Source organism: Cetorhinus maximus, chromosome 9, assembly GCF_964194155.1.
Source record: "Cetorhinus maximus chromosome 9, sCetMax3.hap1.1, whole genome shotgun sequence".
Lineage (NCBI taxonomy): Eukaryota > Metazoa > Chordata > Chondrichthyes > Lamniformes > Cetorhinidae > Cetorhinus > Cetorhinus maximus.
In genome coordinates this window covers 22,526,741-22,545,716 of record NC_135887.1, presented here as the reverse complement: position 1 = coordinate 22,545,716, position 18,976 = coordinate 22,526,741, and the positions used below count along the sequence as shown (strand labels likewise).

General features: G+C 41.1%; 1 protein-coding gene across 6 annotated transcripts in view; it reads left to right on the top strand.

Annotated features, from left to right (window-relative positions):
* The window catches only part of bcas3 (BCAS3 microtubule associated cell migration factor), a 1,018,944-nt gene that overhangs the window by 502,916 nt on the left and 497,052 nt on the right, over positions 1–18,976 (top strand). For all 6 annotated transcript variants that reach the window (XM_078548265.1, XM_078548260.1, XM_078548263.1 and 3 more), the window contains one exon: positions 1,180–1,330. In XM_078548265.1, the coding sequence (XP_078404391.1) occupies positions 1,180–1,330 (151 nt within the window). The remainder of the gene's footprint in view (positions 1–1,179; positions 1,331–18,976) is intronic.

The following is an 18,976-nucleotide window of genomic DNA, read 5'->3' as shown; positions in this document are numbered from 1 at the left end:
CATTTCCTCCACCGTGGCTGCAGCAACTCACTGAAGCTTCCTTGACGGTACCTCCCAAACCAGTGACCTTCACCATGTAGGACAATGGCAACAGGTACATAAGAACATCATCACCTACAAATTCCCCTCCTAGTCACACATCATCCTGGCTTGGACATATATCAACCTTCCTTCATCATCGGTGGGTTAAAATTCTGGAACTTTCTATCTAACATCACTGTGGGTGTACTGTCACCACTTGGACTGCAGTGGTTCAAGAAGCATGCCCACCAACTGCTCACAGGCAATTAGGGAAAGGTAATAAATGCTGGCCTCGCCAGCAATACCCATATCCCGAGAAGGAGTAAAAGAAAAGTAAGGAGGAAAGAATTCAAAGATTGTATGGTCTTTGCCTTTGCACAGCTCATCCACTTTGTGCCATGAACAAGTCAATTTATGATCTGAATCCTTTTATGCTACATTGCTCTTAAGTGATGTGATTGATCACAGCCACAATGAAAATGTGTGGTGTTCATTAGTGGATCAATGAGGTTGCTTGTACAAAAATGTAATATGACTGTTGCTAGCATGTGGATAGTCTCTGCCAAAAAATATGTGGACCTTGTTCTCCTTGTGTGACTTTAGGCAATAACATACAAGTGTGGCCTTGGATATATGTGAAGCTTAATTTTAAAACTTTGAAATTAGCAGCAGTTCAAGCATTGAAGTCATTGGACTAGTGCTCAAATTATTACTGCTGGACCCACTTCAGGTATTAATAAACACAAACTCCAAGATGCTACCTAGAGTACATTTAATGCAGTCCTGCTGGATAGCAGTAAAAACACTGTGGACATCATTTTTAAACTTCTGGGGTAAGTTTTAGGTTGATGACCTTTCGTCAGACATTCATCAGAAGATAGGCCATCAAGCTGAAGCGTTAACTCTCTCGCCACAAATGCTACCTGACCTGCTGAGGATTTCCAGCACACTGCTTTTATAACCAATATAGGATCTGAACCACATGAAGTGGCAGATCATTGTGCTGTGGGAGTTAAGCATCCCAGCTGAAATAGATGTTACATTTAATATTAAAGGGAAGTTTTATCAGCAGGCCATTGTTCAGGAGATAGCATAATTTCTTGGTATCTTGATAGTTCTTGGGCAATAATTCTTATTTTTTTCCTCTCTCTTTTGCAGACAAACTGAGCAGCCAGGACAGTTACAACAGTTTCACAAACAACAATCTAGGAAATCCACGGCTCTCGCCAATCCCAACCCTGACGATTGTGTTGCCCCTGGCGCAGATCAAACAGCCCATGACACTGGGAACCATCACAAAGCGTACAGGGTAATGGTTTTGACTTAAGCTTCCAGTATGATTTTAATAGCACAAGGAACCAAACAGATTAACATAAAACACATGTTTAGGCACAACTCACCCTTGCTCAGCATATCCACACGCAAATTGAGTAAATGGCAAGATCGTCTTTAATGCGTTTTCCACCATAATAAACTCTTCTAGACCTGACTATGCACTGCACATGTCCCTGTAGTGTTGCTGCCCTGATAATTTGAACAGGTGGAATAAGTGCAGGTGGCACCTTAAGGGAGGCCCAAAAATTAATAACAAGGAAGTTCAGAATAGGTGATCTGCAGAGTATGCCAGTTACTTAAAAGTAACGGCAGGGTTCAATTAATTTTAGGGCAGTGGTAAATGCATCATCAGTGTAACATGTGGCAGTTTAAAGAAAAAACATGTTGGGATAAAATATAGTGTATGGAGCAGACTGCCGGGGAGGTGGATGGTGTCAAAAGGCAGCTTGGTAGATTTTAGGGTTTAGAGGTTGCACTTTTTTTTGAATTTTGGAAGTGTCCCCATTGACCCCAGTGGCCTTTTCTTGTCACATACATCCTCATGTTTCCATTTACTTTCTCTTTATCCCTGCCATCATATGTTTGCACGATAATGCAAAATAAAACCTGAATTACACAATAGCTTGGGCAGCCTCTGGTAAGAGAAAGAAAGAATGGGTTAGGATTCCAGCCATAGACCTTTCATCAGAACTCAGTTCCAATAAAAGGGCAACAGCTGAACGTTAATTCATTTTCTTCTCTTGACAAAACGAATGTTGATGCAATTGATCTTGTGCAGTGAGGTGGCCTGGTAGGACTGCTGGGTGAAACTTGGAACTCATTTCCATGGATTCCCAAACAGCATGGTGGCACTGGTGCCATTTTTGCACTGGATTTGGTGTATATTGACAGATAATTGTACAAGTGTACTGATGTATAGGAGAGGTTCAGGAAGAGAGAAGAGAGGGTCATGACAAAACACTTATACACTCAGTTACTTAGTTAATTGGGCTCTGATGAAAAATTTATGCCAAAATGTTAGGCATTCTATTGTCTGATTTGTCTGGCATTTTCAGATTCTTAAAAAAGAACTTTTCATGCCACTGTGGCCCCATTTTGAGGCTTGAAAATTGCCGAGAGTCCAGAGCGTAAGCCAGGTGTAGGAATGCAGCTGTGAGAGCAGTTGGTCAGGGGGCATGGTGGGGGTGAGCACTGAGAGTTGGGTTGTTTGAACTGACTAAAATCACTTAACTTGTCACTGGCTTTTTTTGGAACAGGAATCAGGCCTCAAAGATTGGTCAGTTAGGCTGTGCCCAGCATTTAAAAAGACATGAGGATTTAAAGGGGCCTTGGAACTGTTAGCACTCAGTCGGAGGTCCACAGCAGCCATTACTCATGACCCCAAAATTTTATCTTGTGACCTTACTGGGCTTCATGACCCACAGTTTGGGAAGCCCTGATGTGAGATATTGGGGGTTGGTGAGACAAAGATATGAATGGGACTGGGTTCTTTGTTACACTTGTCTAGCTTCTTTGTCACATTGGAGCATCTCAGAGTATTTCAGAATGAAGTACAGAAATTGTTAAGATGCTGTTAATAGGAGGTAAAGGAAAGTAATGTAGACACACACACACACACAAACACACAAACAATTTGTATGCTAGTGTCCACTGCACTTAGCTGGTAGTCATCCTTGCTCTGCGTCAGTTAGTTACAGATTCAAATCCCGCTCTAGGGCCGGGATTTTCCAGCCCCGTCATGGCGGAGCCTGCCATGGGAGATTTGGCAGCCCAGCCATAAGTCCATTGACTTTCAGCGGGACCGGATGACCCCGGTGGCAGGTGGGGCCGGAAAATCTGCAATAGGATTTAAACACCTAATCTAAAGTACAGTACTGAGGGAGTGCTGCATTGCTGGAGCCATTGGCTTTTGGATGCATCTTTAAACCTGTTGGCTTTGTCTAGCTATTCAGTTGGATGTTGGAGATCTTACAGCCCTACTGAAAGAGCAAGGAGCATTCCCATTGTCCTGGCCAATGTTACTTCCTCAACCAACACCAACAAAGACATACTAAACAATTATTTATCTGATTGCTGCTTTGACGATGCCTTAAGGAGAAAAAGGGTGTGGTGAGGTAGAGGAGTATGGAAAAGGAGTTCAGAGCAAATTGACTACATGGCTGAAGGCACAGTTGCCCGTGGTGGTGTAGAAGGGTGGGGCATGGTCGGCGGTGGCGTGGGGGGTGGGGGGCTGGTAAGGGATACACAATAGGCCAGAGTTGGAGGAGCAGAGAGTTCTGGGGAAGGAATAGGGCTGGAGGAAGTCACAGAGATGGGAAGGGATGAAGCCATGAAGGAACCTGGGATGGGAAATTTATATTGGATGTGTTGTGGGACTCAGGGTCAATGTAGGTTAGCAACACAGGAGTGATGGGTGAGTGAGACATGGTGTAGGGTAGGATACAGGTAGCAGAATTTGAGGAGAATGGGATGGCCATCCAGGAGAGCATTGGAATAGTTGAGCCTAAAGGTGACAAAGTTATGGATGAGAGTTTGGACAGCAGTTGGGTTAAGGCAGGAAGAAGATGGACAATGTTACAGTGGTGGCAGTAGGTGGTCTTTAGTAATGGAGATATTATGAGGGTAGAAGCTCAGCTTAGGGTTGAATAGGACATAGAAGTTGTGGAGAGTCTGATTTAACCTGAGGCACAGGTGAGAAGGAAATGGTATCAATGGCAAGATTACAAAGTTTGTGGCGGGGGCCAAAGAGAATGGCTTCAGTCTTTAGAAATTTCTTCTGGGTAAACACAGGAGGCAGTGGTGTAGTTGTGAAGTGTTGCAGCGACAGAGATGGGTTTCATCAATATATATGGAAATTGACTTCATGTCTTCAGGTAACGTTGCTGACAGAATAGGCAGAGGAGAAGCCTCTAAAGAAAAAAGAGCTTATTAACACTGACATTTATGGCAATTACTTGATAAACTCAATTAAGGGCTCATCGATGTTACTTAACACTGAGTGCTGTTTTCTATTTATTTTAGCAATTTCTCCACTGTTGTCAATTGACCTGAAGTGGAGTCAATTGAAGTCATTTTGTGAGGAGAGGTTCCTGCACAAGTGCAGGGGAGGCAATGGCGTAGTGGTATTGTCGCTGGACAAGTGATCCAGAGACCCAGGGTAATGCTCTGGGGATGTGGTTTTAAATACCGCCACGGCAGATGGTGGAATTTGAATCAATAAAAATCTGGAATTAGCTTAATGATGACCATAAAATCATTGTCGAATGTTGAAAAAACTCCTCTGGTTCACTAATGTCCTTTAGGGAAGGAAATCCGCTGTCCTTACCTGGTCTGGCCTACATGTGACTCCAGACCCACTGCAATGTGGTTGACTCTTAAATGCCCTCTGAACAAGGGCAATTAGGATGGGCAATAAAAGCTGGCCAAGCCAATGACGCCTACATCCCATGAATGAATAAAAAAGGACAGAGCCTAAAAATTGTGGCCTCTTTTTTTTCCAACCAGCGCTCACTGCTAGCAAGGTTCTGCATTGGGAATGACCCCCTTTATAGCTGATAAGAATTACAACTGCAATACATGCTGTGCTGCATCACTGCAACAATAACTTATATTTATGTAGCAACTTTAAGAGAGTAAAATGTCCCAGGATGCTTCAGTGGAGAGCCATGGCACAGTATTTGACACCGAGCCACATGAGGAGGTGTTAGGACAGGTAACCAAAAGTTAGGTCAAAAAAGGTAGATTTTAAGGAGTGCCTTAAAGGCAGATAAAGACAAAGAGGTTCAGGCAGTGAATTCTAGAGCTTAGGGTCTAGACAGCTAAAGATACAGCTCCTCATGGTGAAAACTTGAAAATCAGAGATGCTTGAGAGGCCAGGATTGAAGGAGCGCAGAGACCTTGGATGGTTGTAGGGGAGGTTACAGAGATAAGGAGGGTGAAGCCATGGAGGGATTTGAAAACAAGGATGAGGACAGCAGGGCAAAGAGGGCAGAGTGGGAGTGAAGACCTCATAGATTTACAACCACTTGAGCAATCTATTCTTGAGATATGTGGACCATGTCTCCTTAATAGAGAAACTGTATGTAAAGGCTGTGCCTGTTCATGGATGTGATAGTAATCTTTGGCAGCTCTTGAGCAAAGAGCTGTAGGGCAACCTTTCAGCCAGCACTGCTCTCTATGGCAGTCAAAGTAACAGCAGTTCTCAGTCTTTAAGGCTGAAATTGTGATATCATATGGTTAACATTAATTCAGACCAGAAATGTCAGACAACCGTCATGTGGAGTAGCACCTACAGTCTCAATATCATCAGAGCTTCTGCCATCTTGCATGATTCTCTACGATACAAGCTGAGTAACCAACTGTATCCACACTGTTATTTGAGTACTAACCAGCAATACTATGAATTCAAGGGCTATAATGACTTGTTGCCCTAACTCCAGTTCATATTTCCCGCTGGGAGCTCAGCTTCACGGGCTTACTCCCATTGTGTTCCAAGTCTATCAAGCACTCTTTATTACAAAAAAGTAAATGGCACAAGGTTCAGGATGTGAAGGATTTCTGAGACTCAGAACAGGAAACTGAGTGATACAATCAAATTGAGACCTGGGTTTATATTTGGTCCATTTTAATGGGATAGTGGTCTCCTCTCAGAGAATTCCAAAAAGGCAAGTGTGATTCCCATTTTCGAAGAAAGAGTGAGGCATCAAATTCTCGACCTGTAAGTCTTACTTCAACTATTGTGAAAGTGTTTGAAAGTATTATGAAGGATATAATATAAGGGATCCTCTTGAGGGGCAACATAGTTATAGGAGCGAGAGTTCATTTATTTATTAATTTATTGGATTTCTTTCATGCGCTAACAGCCCTAACAGATATTAGAGAAATAGAGGGGCTTCTAAATGAGCAGCTGATCTTAGGCCCCATAAAACATATGTTTTATGCCCCTGCCAGAACTGAATTTTGCCTCCAGTGACTTATCTATTAGCATTTCAAGAAGATGTATGACACTGTTCCATATAACAGGTTCAAGGCCCAGTCCATGGGATAGATGGAAATTTCTTAAAATGGATTTGCAAATTGTTGATTGCTAAACAACAGTGAGTAATAAACCACGGGCAGGTATCCGGTTGACAGCCATTTACCAGTGGAAGGCCACAATGTTAGTGTTGGGCCTGTTGTATTTTTAAAATTTCTATAAATGGTTTAGGGGAGGAAATTGTGTCAAAATGTGCAAAATATACCAATTTGGGAGCAGTAGCAATTGATCAGTACGCATAATTTGAAAATGATCTTGAGATCCCAATCTGTGGAAAAAGAAATGGCAGACGTAATTAAACACAGCGAAATGTATAGTGGCGAGATTTAACAGAAGGAAGGTTGATGTATACTATGTGCTAAATGTGAATGTTGTTGTTGGAGAGGGAACTTTGGGTTTCAGTAGTTACTAATACGATCAGCATAGTGCCACTAAAAAGGCAAACAGAATTTTGGGATGCATAGTCAGGCATAAAACATGTAAATCCATAGAGGTAATTTTAAAATTGTATTTGGCCCTAGTGAATCAACATCTGGAGCACAGCTTTTCAAGAGCACATGGATAAAGTCATGTGCCCTACCAGTGCTATTTTGTTTCCATCACCCAGAACCCTTTTCTTTTTGGACAACTCTATAGTCTCTCCCAATCCTCAATACACCTTGTTTCTTCTCTTTGATTTGTCATACTAGTCTCCTGCCCTTTCGGGATCAGTTAACTTTACAAATAGAGGTATTGAGTACAAAAGCAGGGAAGTTATGCTTAAGGCCCTGCTTGGGCCGTAACTGATCAATGCCTGGGATGGCAGGATTTTTACAGGGCATGACAGGTTGGATGCAGATAAGATGTTTTTCCTAGCTGGGGAATCTAAAACCAGGGGACATAATCTCAGAATAAGGGGTAGGCCATTTTAAAATTGAGATGAAGAGGAATTTCTTCACTTAGAGGGTAGTGAATCTTTGGAATTCTTTACTCCAGAGGGCTATGCAAGCTCAATCACCGAGCATGTGCAAGATAGAAATCAATGAATTTCTGGAAACTAATGACACCAAGGGATATGGAGATAGTGCGGAAAAGAGGCATTGAGGTAGATGATCAGCTATGACCTAACTGAATGGTGGAACAGACTCGACAGGCTGAATGGCCTACTCCTGTTCTGATGTTCCTGTATTCCTATGACTCAAGTGTTGCATCCAGTTCTGGTCTCCACACTTCTGGAAGGATGTGAGGGCCCTTGAGGGGGTGCAGAGGAGGTTTACCTGAATCATTCCAGATTTGAGGGGTTTTAGCTACAAGGTTAGGTTGAAGAAGCTAGGGTTGTGCTCCTTGGAGCAAAGGAGATTGAGGGTAGGTTTGATGGAGGTGTACAAGATTATGAAAGGTTTAGATAGAAAAGACAAAGAGAGGCTGTTCACATTGACTGATGGTACACAAACTAGAGGATACAGATTTAAGGTTTTGGCAAGAGATGTAGGGGGGATTCAAGGAAGAACGTTTTTTACGCAACATTATGACCTTGAACCTGCTACTGGGAGGGTGGCCTAAGGGGAGACAATCAATGGTTTTAAAAGAAAATTGGATTGCTACTTGAGCACAATAAAATTACAGGACTGTGGGATAGAGCAAGAGAATGGTTGACTGGGCTCCTACACAGAGAGCTGGCATGGACTCGATGGGCCGAATTGCCATCTTCTGTGTTGTAATGGTCTTATAACACTAACCATTATGATGGTGAAACTGCAGTTCATTCTTTAGTCCATAGAAGTCAACTTTTTCAGAAAAGCTGACAATAACAAAGAAAGTAAAACTATCATATTTCCTTCATCTACATAGTCATATTTCATGTATAAATCTCAGTCTCATCACTTGAATGTTAATAAGAGCATTTACAGTTCTGCCTGTCTCTCCCCACCATTAGTGCATTACAGCACGCTAATTGTTATCATGGACAATGACCATCTGGCTAGCTGTTGTGTACGATGCACTGGGTATAGAACAAATGCTTTGGTACTAATAGCTGGGAGGCCTTGAGGCAAAGAATATGGAGCGTGTCCTCAGCAGATGCATAAACACTTGGTCCCAGGTGTATAAAACAGATGTAATTACACCTGCGTGGTCAGTAGCTTTAAGGCAGTGCCCTGGGGGATCAAGACACTTTGTGGGTCCAGCTGACTAACCTCCTAATCAAAGATTAGTCACGCTGATAGGGGATGCCTGAACAGCTTGATATCTCAATTGCTGAAGTGATTGCAGTTATTGAAAAAATATATTTTAGTTTACTCCTCTCTGTATTAATTTAAAATTCACTGATAAGTTTACACACTAATGGATAATTTTTCAACCTGAATGGATGGTGATCAGTCATCAGATATTGCGATGTTGACAGAGATACATTTCTTTCCGCTGCCAGAAAAGCTGCCTTGTTTAGGTTGGATTCTGGGAGTCCAGGGTCTGTGGATCTACAATTACAGTTAGTCTGGTCACTTTATCCCACCAGTGGAATTGTATGCCCATAAAGTTTGTATCTTGTTCAAAAGACTATTTTTCATGGTGTCAGCCATGGCTCAGTGGTAGCATCCTCTCCTCTGAGCCAAATGATCGTGGGTTCCACTCCAAATCTAGGCTATCACTTCAGTCTGGCACTGAAGGAGTGTGGTACTCTGAGGTATTGTCTTTCAGATGAAATGTTAAATGGATGTCCCGTCTGCTTTCTCAGGTAGATTTAAAGGATCTCATGGCACTCTTTTGAAGAAGAGTAGGGGAGTTCTCCCTTGTGCTGGTCAATATTCATCCCTCAATTATCATCACCAAAACAAATTATCTACTCATTATCACATTGCTGTTTGTGGGAGCATGCTGCGTGCAAATTGGCTGCTGTGCTTCCTACATTACAACAGCGACTGCACTTCAAAAAATACGTAATTGACTGTAACACTCTTTGGGAGGTCCTGCTATCATGAAAGTTACTGTATAAATGCAAGCCTTTCTTTTATGAGTTGTCACAGACAAGAATGATTTTGTGCTCACCTGCCATCTACCTATATGCACTTCTGACAAGGATTGCTAGAAAGCACTCAAGGATAGAAACCTCAGCTAATTATTTTCTGATGCTGTATCCAGTTGTAATGCCCTAACTTCTAAGTCAGCTGAGAACAGCTAACCAAGCATACACTGGAGATTGAATAGCTGTATGACGTAACTACTAATTTCTGTAAACAACTAAGCCAGGGAGGGAGACGAAGAAAGTAGTTGCAATGTGTTTGGCTAGTTGGAAGCCCCTGTTCAAAGTTTAGTTTCAGGGTGGTTACATCTTCTCGTTCCAAAACTAATGTCCAGTTTAATGTTAGATCACAAAGTCTTGGACACTTTTTCTTTGAATATTTTAATACTGTGTCTATCAGTTTTCTCTCTTTCATGGCTTCTGATTGCCACCAGCCTACTTTCTTTTACTGGCAGAGTGGGTGAGAGGAAATAGTGAATGGATACTGAATAAGATCATACACAGACTTCTTTAGCTGAGGAAGCATGGAAGGTGAGATGGGTGTGGGATGCTAGATGTCTTAAGACATCTTACTCAGGAACTTTGCACAAGAACAAAGTCCTAACGCCCAATGCATTATTCAGCTAAAGTGAAACTGTCTTTCTTTTAAGATCACAAATTCTAAATCTTGATAAATAAACAGAGGCTTAAGTCATTCAGTCATTAACTGTTGTTTTTTCAGGGAACTTCACAGACTGGAACGTACTTGTATCTTTTCAGGCTTTAGTTTAGAAACACAGAACATATTAACTTGTTTTGTATCTATCACAAAGTGTAGAGTGTCACATCTGAGCAAACTCGTTGTACTCATAATATATTGCTAGTGAATCCCACAGCATTGCTCATTTTAAGTTGAATGATAATGTTTTATATGGACTGACATGCATAATATTATGCATAATATATTCTGTTAAATTCGAATGCATCCCTTTCAGACCACGAAGTCTAATTGTTGTTAAGTAAATACAGGCTGAGGTCAAGCAGAGTTTATTGTTTGCTCAGATAGCTTTGCAGATTACAATATCTTCAGCAGTTTCAGGTGGATTCATCTGCACTTGTAGCAAAGTTTGGAGTGTAATGTTTTCATACAGCATTTTAAATATCCATATATTTTGTGACGTTACTTTCGATGATTTGGATGCTGAGATAGTTCAGGGAAAAGAGGAAAGATTTTGTGTTCAGCAGCAATGTACAGGGGGACATATTGAAATTTTGAAAGCACTGTGAAATGAAAGATCTTGATATTAGGCACCATTGGAGATAAGTCATGGAGCTTAGGAGCCTGTAGGGAAAATGAGAGCTTTGGGGTTGGTAGCAGTTGAGAAGGCGAGTTTTGGTGGTTTGATAACACAGTAGAGGTCTCCTTGGGATTTGGTGTTGTGAATTAGCTTGCACTGCTGCACAATTCAATCAGTAAATAATTAAATAAATCAATACATTTACACTCAGTTCTGTTGAAGGGTCATGTGGACTCGAAACGTCAACTTTTTTCTTCTCCACCGATGCTGCCAGACCTGCTGAGTTTTTCCAGGTAATTCTGTTTTTGTTTTGGATTTCCAGCATCCGCAGTAGTTTTTTGTTTTTAAATAAATCATTGTTTTTCAGTTCTAACTATAAACAAAAGAAAGCTCAAATAATAGTTTAAATCTGAAACTTTACCCTAAGATGCTTTTAAAATTCACTTCCTAACTCGTTTTCAAATCATTTGGCAAAATAAAGACTGATGGATTCTGTTGCAACTTGAGAAAAAGTATTCTGCAAATGGAAAGGAATATTCTGAAGCATGTTAATAAATTTGCCTATGAACCAATCACTATAATGAAGTGGAAGAAAAATATATTGAGGTAGGAAATATTTAAATATATGCCAAATTAACCAAAAGTATGGCATACAAATTAGCATGATACATACGTGGTGCCAAAGTATGCCACAAGTGTGATGCCTGAAGTGGGCAGATGGGATCAATACCTGGGTGAAGTTTTTATTTTAATCAATCACAGGATGTGGGGATTGCTGACGAGGCCAATTCTATGCAATGAGTGGCTTTCTGAGCCAGTTCAGAGAACAATTGGTCGATGACATTGTTGTGGGTCTAGACACATATTGTCTAGATTGGGTAAGGGCAGCAGATTTCCTTCCCTAAGGGACATTAGTGAACCAGATGGGCTTTCATTATAATCCGGCAGATTCATTGCCACCAGATTTTTCCAGATTTTTATTTAATTAACTGAATTTAAATTCCTTGGCTGCCGAGATAAGATTTGAACTCGTGTCCAGATTATTTGTCCATGCCTCTGGGTTTCCAGTGTAGTAACAACCACGAGGTTGCTGTACCCATTTGCCGCTAATTAATAGCAAATTATTTGTCTATGCCATTGTTACTACCTCAGTTGCAATATCATTGAATAATGATTAATTCAGGGCACCATGAAAAGACTTATATTTCAGATAGTAAGGAATACATACCATTTACAGAAGTTTCTGTCAGGCTGCTGAAGGAGAAAACAATGCAAGTTAATCTAAAGCAGTAACACTTTACTAATGTCTTTATCTGGGTCTGACCACGTGCTTTGCTCACACACTAATAAAACTTGTGACAAGTGCCAAGCAAATGTGAAGCTTGGTTAAGCTTAATGGTTCAACCTCCTCACTACTGGGTTTGAAAGTTAATTGTTACCTTTTAATTAAATAGGAAATAATGGATACCCTGGGGTTATTACAGGGTAGTAATTCAATTGAGCGTTTTAGCTAACGTCATAAACCACAATAGTAAAGCTTGAACAGTTTATAATTGTCAAGTGAACCCAAGATTAGAGTCCTGCCTAAGAATCACTCAAGGGTGACTTTTAGTTTATAATGCACACTATTCATTTTAAGGGGTGATTTTATTTGATCATGTACCTTGATTTTGAACCAACAACCATCGCTTTATTCCAGTTGTAATATTAAGAAACATAAGAAATAGATGCATGAGTGGACCATACAACCCTTTGAGCCTGCTCCACCATTCAGACATATCAGGCCAGTGTTTCATCTTGGAGGCCGGTGTCAAGAGATTTCCTGACTTCACAATCCAGCCTCCTACTCGACAGTGCCTATCTTCATGGTGGGGAGGCAGGGACAGACTGGAGTTGGGCATAGAGGCAGAGGCGGACCATTACCGAGGCAACCAGGTTAAAAGGCCTGACTTTGTTCACTCAGATATCTGCCAATTTCTGGAGATAAGTGAGACGCCCCCTAGCCCTCACCCACTGCCCCCTCACCCCTACCCCTTCCCTCACCCTCCAACCCACTCACCCAGTATCCACTATAAACAGAATTCATGAACCCTATAATAACATATGGAAGCCTTTGAAAAACTCATAAATCTGTTCTAATAAACAACCATTACTTGAGTGTCTACCACTATCCTCTTAACAGCTTATAAGTCTGTCAAAATGAACAAACTCTCATCCCCCTTGACAGATGCATCAATAAACTCTGCAGAACAATCCACTACTGGGTTTGGAAGTCAACCAAGCATTCCTAATGAGATTCCACTGCACAATTGTATAACATTCCTTGCTGTCCGGAAACAACCAATGGGTTTGGAAGCCAACCAAACATTCACAATGAGAGTTCACTGAACAACTATGTCAACAAACATTCCTGAGCAGAATCCATTGAAGCCTTAGAACATAGCAGAAGCTCAGCCATCTGTCAAAGCTTTGAACAGCCAAACAGATGGGTGAGCTGAACTGCAAGGATAAAATCAAAGCTATGGAGACATTTCACACCATTAGATTTGGATTTCACTATTGTACAATGCAGAGTAACACTTTATGCAGTGGATAATGTACTCTAATGCATCTGAAGACTTCTCCATTCTCACAATGCTGTTCATTCCCGTCAGTTGTCAGAAGTAACAATCTGGCAACCACATTATTTAATGATCGCCACCTTTTCAAAACAAAGCCTTATTATCATTCTCTGTATTAAAAACAAAAGTAACTTTAAAAGTATTGACTGAAACTTCATAAACCTGGATTGGCATGACAACACTGCTGCTGGTTAAATGTAATTTGGTACTGTGTTTCCGCACACACCTCAGGTGCTTGGAGACTATTGCACACAGACCAGCTGTTATAAAGGCTGAGTTCGCAAATTTGTTTGTAAAATCAGGTGCAATTGCAACCTTAGTTTTACAATCCACCACACATCAGCCTATCAACCCATCTCCAGCAGTTAGTTTGGTTTCTTGGAATTGAAATAGACAAGCTCCTGAGAATTGGCACCGTGAATTTAATCAATTTATCCTTCTCCTGCCCCTCAGTCGCAGGATGTAGTCCAATTTTCCCAGCTATGCTCTTGGTAGTGAGACTTGCAAAATTCATCAAGATATATAATGGTTGGGTGAGATGATATTTTTGCACCAGGTATTCAATGCCTTCAGGATTCTTTGTGTAAAACTACAATACTTAGGAGAAAATCATGCTTTCCACAGAGAAGTGTGCAAATTAACAAGAAATTATTTTACACAAACTCAGTTGCCCTAACTCTGATAGCTAATGTGCTTTTAGGCTTTGATTTCACAGTGAATTAAGAAGTATCCTTTAGAGAAAACAATTTAGACTTTTTAAAAGGAACCAATGTAGTAGCATTTTTGTAGCAATTTTGTGGAGAAACCGGACTCAAGCAGAACAAACTAAGAGGCAGTCTTTGAAAAATGGTTTGGCTTACTCTTTTCTGAGCCTGCAGCTCAGATAAAATACTTCGGAGAGACTCTTTAGTGGCCAGGATAATAAGCCCTTCACTGTTGTCTTCAGCAATAACACTTTAAAGATTCCAGCTCTGCAAAATCACAGGGATCAGCAGATGCCCTCCAAGATACCTTGATGTGGACCTTTTTGAAACTAGGCTATAGCGTTGAGTCATTCTCTTTGTAAGGGTCCAATAAAATTGCAAAACAGTAACTTCAAAGTAAAAATACCATGGGGTTACAACCTGCCAGTGTTGCAGTTAATATTCTGTCATTAGAAATCTGTTTGTACCAGTTTGGTCTCTGTTGCCCCTTCCCTCAGTAAACAGGAGGTAATATTTGGGGGATTGTTTTTGGTTAGGGGGGAAATGTGGGTAGTGAAATGAGAAAGGAAGAACTGACTGGTCCCACTACAAGTGGTCCCCTTGTTTGTTGGACACGGATCACTGCTGCCAGTCAGAAAAATGTCCTGACGCCTTGTTCTCATTGGGAATGAGGATGTGGAAAAAGGATTAAAGATAGAAAACAAAAGAGGTAGGACACCAAAATGTCAAACAGAACAAAATATTCTAGGTTTTACTGTGCATATGATATAACAATGTGGTCCATATATATCACACTTACATACATGAGGCCAACTCAATTCATACAATTGCTGCACTGATCAGACCCACAACACCGGCTTCTCCATCATCAAAACAGCCTGCTGCACTCTCCAAACACTAACTTTTCTATCAGCAACACAGCTTGTACTGCTCTCAGATACTAGATCTCCTGTGGCAGGCTTACAACATGCCCAGTTTACAATGCATATGGAAACATATATACAACACCACATGTCCAAGGATGAATTGCTACCTTTTACCCAATGTATACTTTTCATTTTTAAAATTGTAAACCAATATTGAAAGGTCAAGAAATCAGATTTTAATGAAATAAAAGCAGAAAACTGAAAAGAACACATCATTTCAGGTGTGATCTGTTGTCAGTTCTGACAAAGGGGCCTACTTAAATTGTTAAAACCAGTTTAAGCTGAATGAACTGGTGCAAGTGTGGCGTGTCTCTATGAGAGTGGGGCAGATGGAGAGTGATAATTGCATTTTGAATGAACAGAAACTTTACCTGTGTGAATTTCTCATTGACTTGGTCTGGAGACTGTCAGGTCACCCGCTGGCCAAAGAAAAGATCAATTTCCAGCAATTTCCTGCTTTATTTTCAGCTTTTCAATACTTTCAATGTTTTCCTGTTCGTTGCTACTCAATGAAATGAGAGTGTGTTGACAAAATGTTACTTCAAATTGGTCCTTTTTTGAGGTACATTTTCTTTTAATTGTTGGATTAATTCTATTTTTGTATCTTTCTCCCCCCAATCACGGAAGACCTTACCTATTTGGGGCAGGATGTTTTTCCCTAAAAGCTCCATGGTGAGTTCCCAGAAATGATTCCAGCATGCCTCCACTGCATCCTCTGTACGGCATTGCTTAAGTTAATGAAGTCAACATTTCCTTTCTCTTTTTTTTCTCCCTTGTATGAAGCATTTGCATGGGCTACTCTGTAGATACAGGCACCAAGCAACCAGAAACAGCTGCAGCCATGATTGAAGAGTAATGCAAAATTGGAACAGAATGTGCAAATTACAAGAAGACATACCATAAAAATACAACAACATTTTTAAGCAGTCTCTTTTCATTTGCTTATTCTGGAAGTGGCTATTTTGTGGTGCTTTTGATGTCAGCATTGAATTGTTAAAGCGTTCTGAATACCATGTTATGTAACTACGTAGTCTAACAATCTAGTTTTGGTCTTACTTAGAACATGCATTCATCACCCAATTTTACGTTATCTTTGATCTTAATCCTGTAACTCCTAATTTTTCCCAAGATTTTCCATATTCCCTCCCCCACCTACTTTCAGAAATCTAAGACATTTTCTCCAATTTCTGGGCGGCTCAGGATATTGGCTCCAGACTCCCTCCATGAGTTAATCCATTCACAACATGCTACCATTGATTCCATTTCTACATAGTCATTAATGTGAGTTCCTTAGTTGCCCAGGTATAACATGGATTAAATGGAGAATAAAGCTCCCTCTACACATCCCAAAAAAACCCTCCCAGGGTAGGTACAGTATGAGTTAGATCAGAGCAAAACTCCCTCCACATTGTCACATCAAACTCTCCCAGAACAGGTACAGCATGGGTTAGATATGGAGTAAAGATCCCTCTGCACTGTCCCATCAAACATTCCTCTCCTGAAGATAGTGACTCCCCATGGAGTAAGAGTCCACAAGTGTCACCAGCTTTCTGGTATGTCACTTCACGTGCAAGCCTAGAGAATGAATGCCTGCAGCTTATGTGATTCTAGATGGCATCATTGACAAGCCTGAACCAGTCTTCACATGATATGATATTATCCTTGTCACAAACCTGTTCAATCTGTGCCACTCTAGCAATAACACTGTCATCCCTGCACCAGGTATGCAGTAAGGACATCATGTATTACTTTTCCCTTTTTTCCAAACTGACACATGCTTCCCCTAAGGCCCATATAATCTCAATGTGAGAAGAGGCAACACCTGGTTCTGAGACCTTTCACAATGACGCAAAACATTATTTACTGAGCGTGTGAAGATGATCCAAAGGATTCATAGCCCTCTATCCTCAGAAAGACTCTGGCTTTTGCTCCATTGCCTTCTGTTCCAGAAATCCTGAAGACCACATTGTTCACTAGGAACTTGCTGCATTGAGCACATTCACCAAATTACACCTTGTGTTGAAGATATAAACCTCATTGCAGATTAGTTGGAAAGATTTAAATAACAGTATGAACTCATCGATCCTGCACCACCACAGGGGAGTTGTGTCCAAACAGACTGCAGGCTGGAGAATCAGTGGTACATTTTTGAATTCCTCTCTCTGAGCCACAGTCCCTCTTGAATATAGGATCAGTGAATTGATACTACTGGATAAAATAGTCGCAATGCTGCAAATTTGACTCACAAAGGAGGACAGATATTCTCTCATTAGGGTGGATGGGAAAGAAAGTGACATTTCTTAAACTCCTCTTCAGATTGATGTAAGTTTAAGTGCAGCCTGCAGGGAATGCATTTTTTTGTCTTGGGAACAAGTCGACGTTGTTTGTTTCATTTGGACCCAATAGATTTTTTTTGCTTCAATTAGAACTAGCTCTATGACTCCCGCTCACCTCAGCTGTCAAAAGAGAATGATCTTCACTTGTCCTATCAACTCTGTTGCCTTGTAGGCACATGAATAAAAGGTGATCAATATCAGTGGGAGCTGGACAAGATTGCTTGTTTGTCTACACCGTGAAGGAACCTTTATCTACTAGGTGAAGATTATTTTGATTGTACCCATGTGGTGAGGACCCTAAACCTGTAATTCCATGCTAATTTGACAAAAAAATGTTAAGAATTAGAATTTTTTAGGCATATGTTTAGTGTTTTACTTCCACGCTGGCTACCATGATTTATAAGACCATAAGACGTAGGAGCAGAAGTAGGCCATTCGGCCCATCAAGTTTGCTCTGCCATTCAATTATATCATGGTTGATCTGATAATCCTCAACTCCACTTTCCTGCCTTTTCCCCATAACCCTTGATTCCCTTACTGATTAAAAATCTGTCTATCTCAACCTTGAATATACTTAACCACCCAGCCTTTACAGCCCTCTGTTGTATGGAATTCCACAGGTTGACTACCCTCTGAGAGAAGAAATTCCTCCTCATCTCTGTTTTAAAACGGTGCCCCCTTACTCTGAAATTATGCCCTCTGATCCTATACTCTCCCACAAGGGGAAACAACCTATCAGCATCTACCCTGTCAAGCCCCCTAAGAATCTTATATGTTTCAATAAGGTTGCCTCTCATTCTTCTAAACTCCAATGAGTACAGGCCCAACCTACTCAACCTCTCCCCATAAGAAAATCCCTCCATACGCAGGATCAACCTAGTGAACCTTCTCTGGACTGCCTCCAATGCCACTTTATCTTTCCTTAGATAAGGGGACCAAAATTGTTCACAGCATCCAGAGAATAGGAACTTCACTGAGAACCCAGGGAAACACCTTTTATTTAGTGCTTAGCAGCTTGCAGTGTAGGTCTATAATCCTGTGACAGTGGGGTACTACCGGTGGCCCGCAAAAATTCTGAGCTGCTATCGGGGAAGAAGCTTCAGTGTAGCTCAGAATTCAAAGGAGACATCAGGAGAAACTGGAAGAGAAAATAATGAGAAGTCACTTGCACCTTTCCATTTTTGTACATTCCACAAAAGCGTGGAAGGAACCAGATGACTGTCACCTAGATCATAAGAGCATCAGAAATAGGAGGAGTAGGCCATTTGGCCCCTTGAGCTTGTTCCACCATTCAATAAGATTGTGGCTGACCTGATTGTGGCCTTAACTCCACTTTTTTGTCCGCCCCCCCATAACTTATGACTCCTTTGTTGATCAAAAATCTGTCAAACTCAGCCTTGGATATATTCAATTATTCAGTCTCCACTGTTCCCTGGCGAAGAGAATTCCAAAGACTAACGACCCCCTGAGAGAAGAAATTCCACCTCATCTCAGTCTTAAATGGGAGACCCCTCATTTTTAAATATGCCCCTAGTTCTAGATTCCCCCAATTTTCATCTTCCAATAACAGCAAATTTTCTAATTTGCAGCTGCGTATAAGGCCCTGCATTAATTCAGTTGACAAGCTCCTTTTAGGCAGCTTGCACTTGAGTTTATACTGGAAGGTGGTCTTCAGCCTTAAATATAACCACTGTTCTTTGGTTCAACTCATGCAGCAGGACTT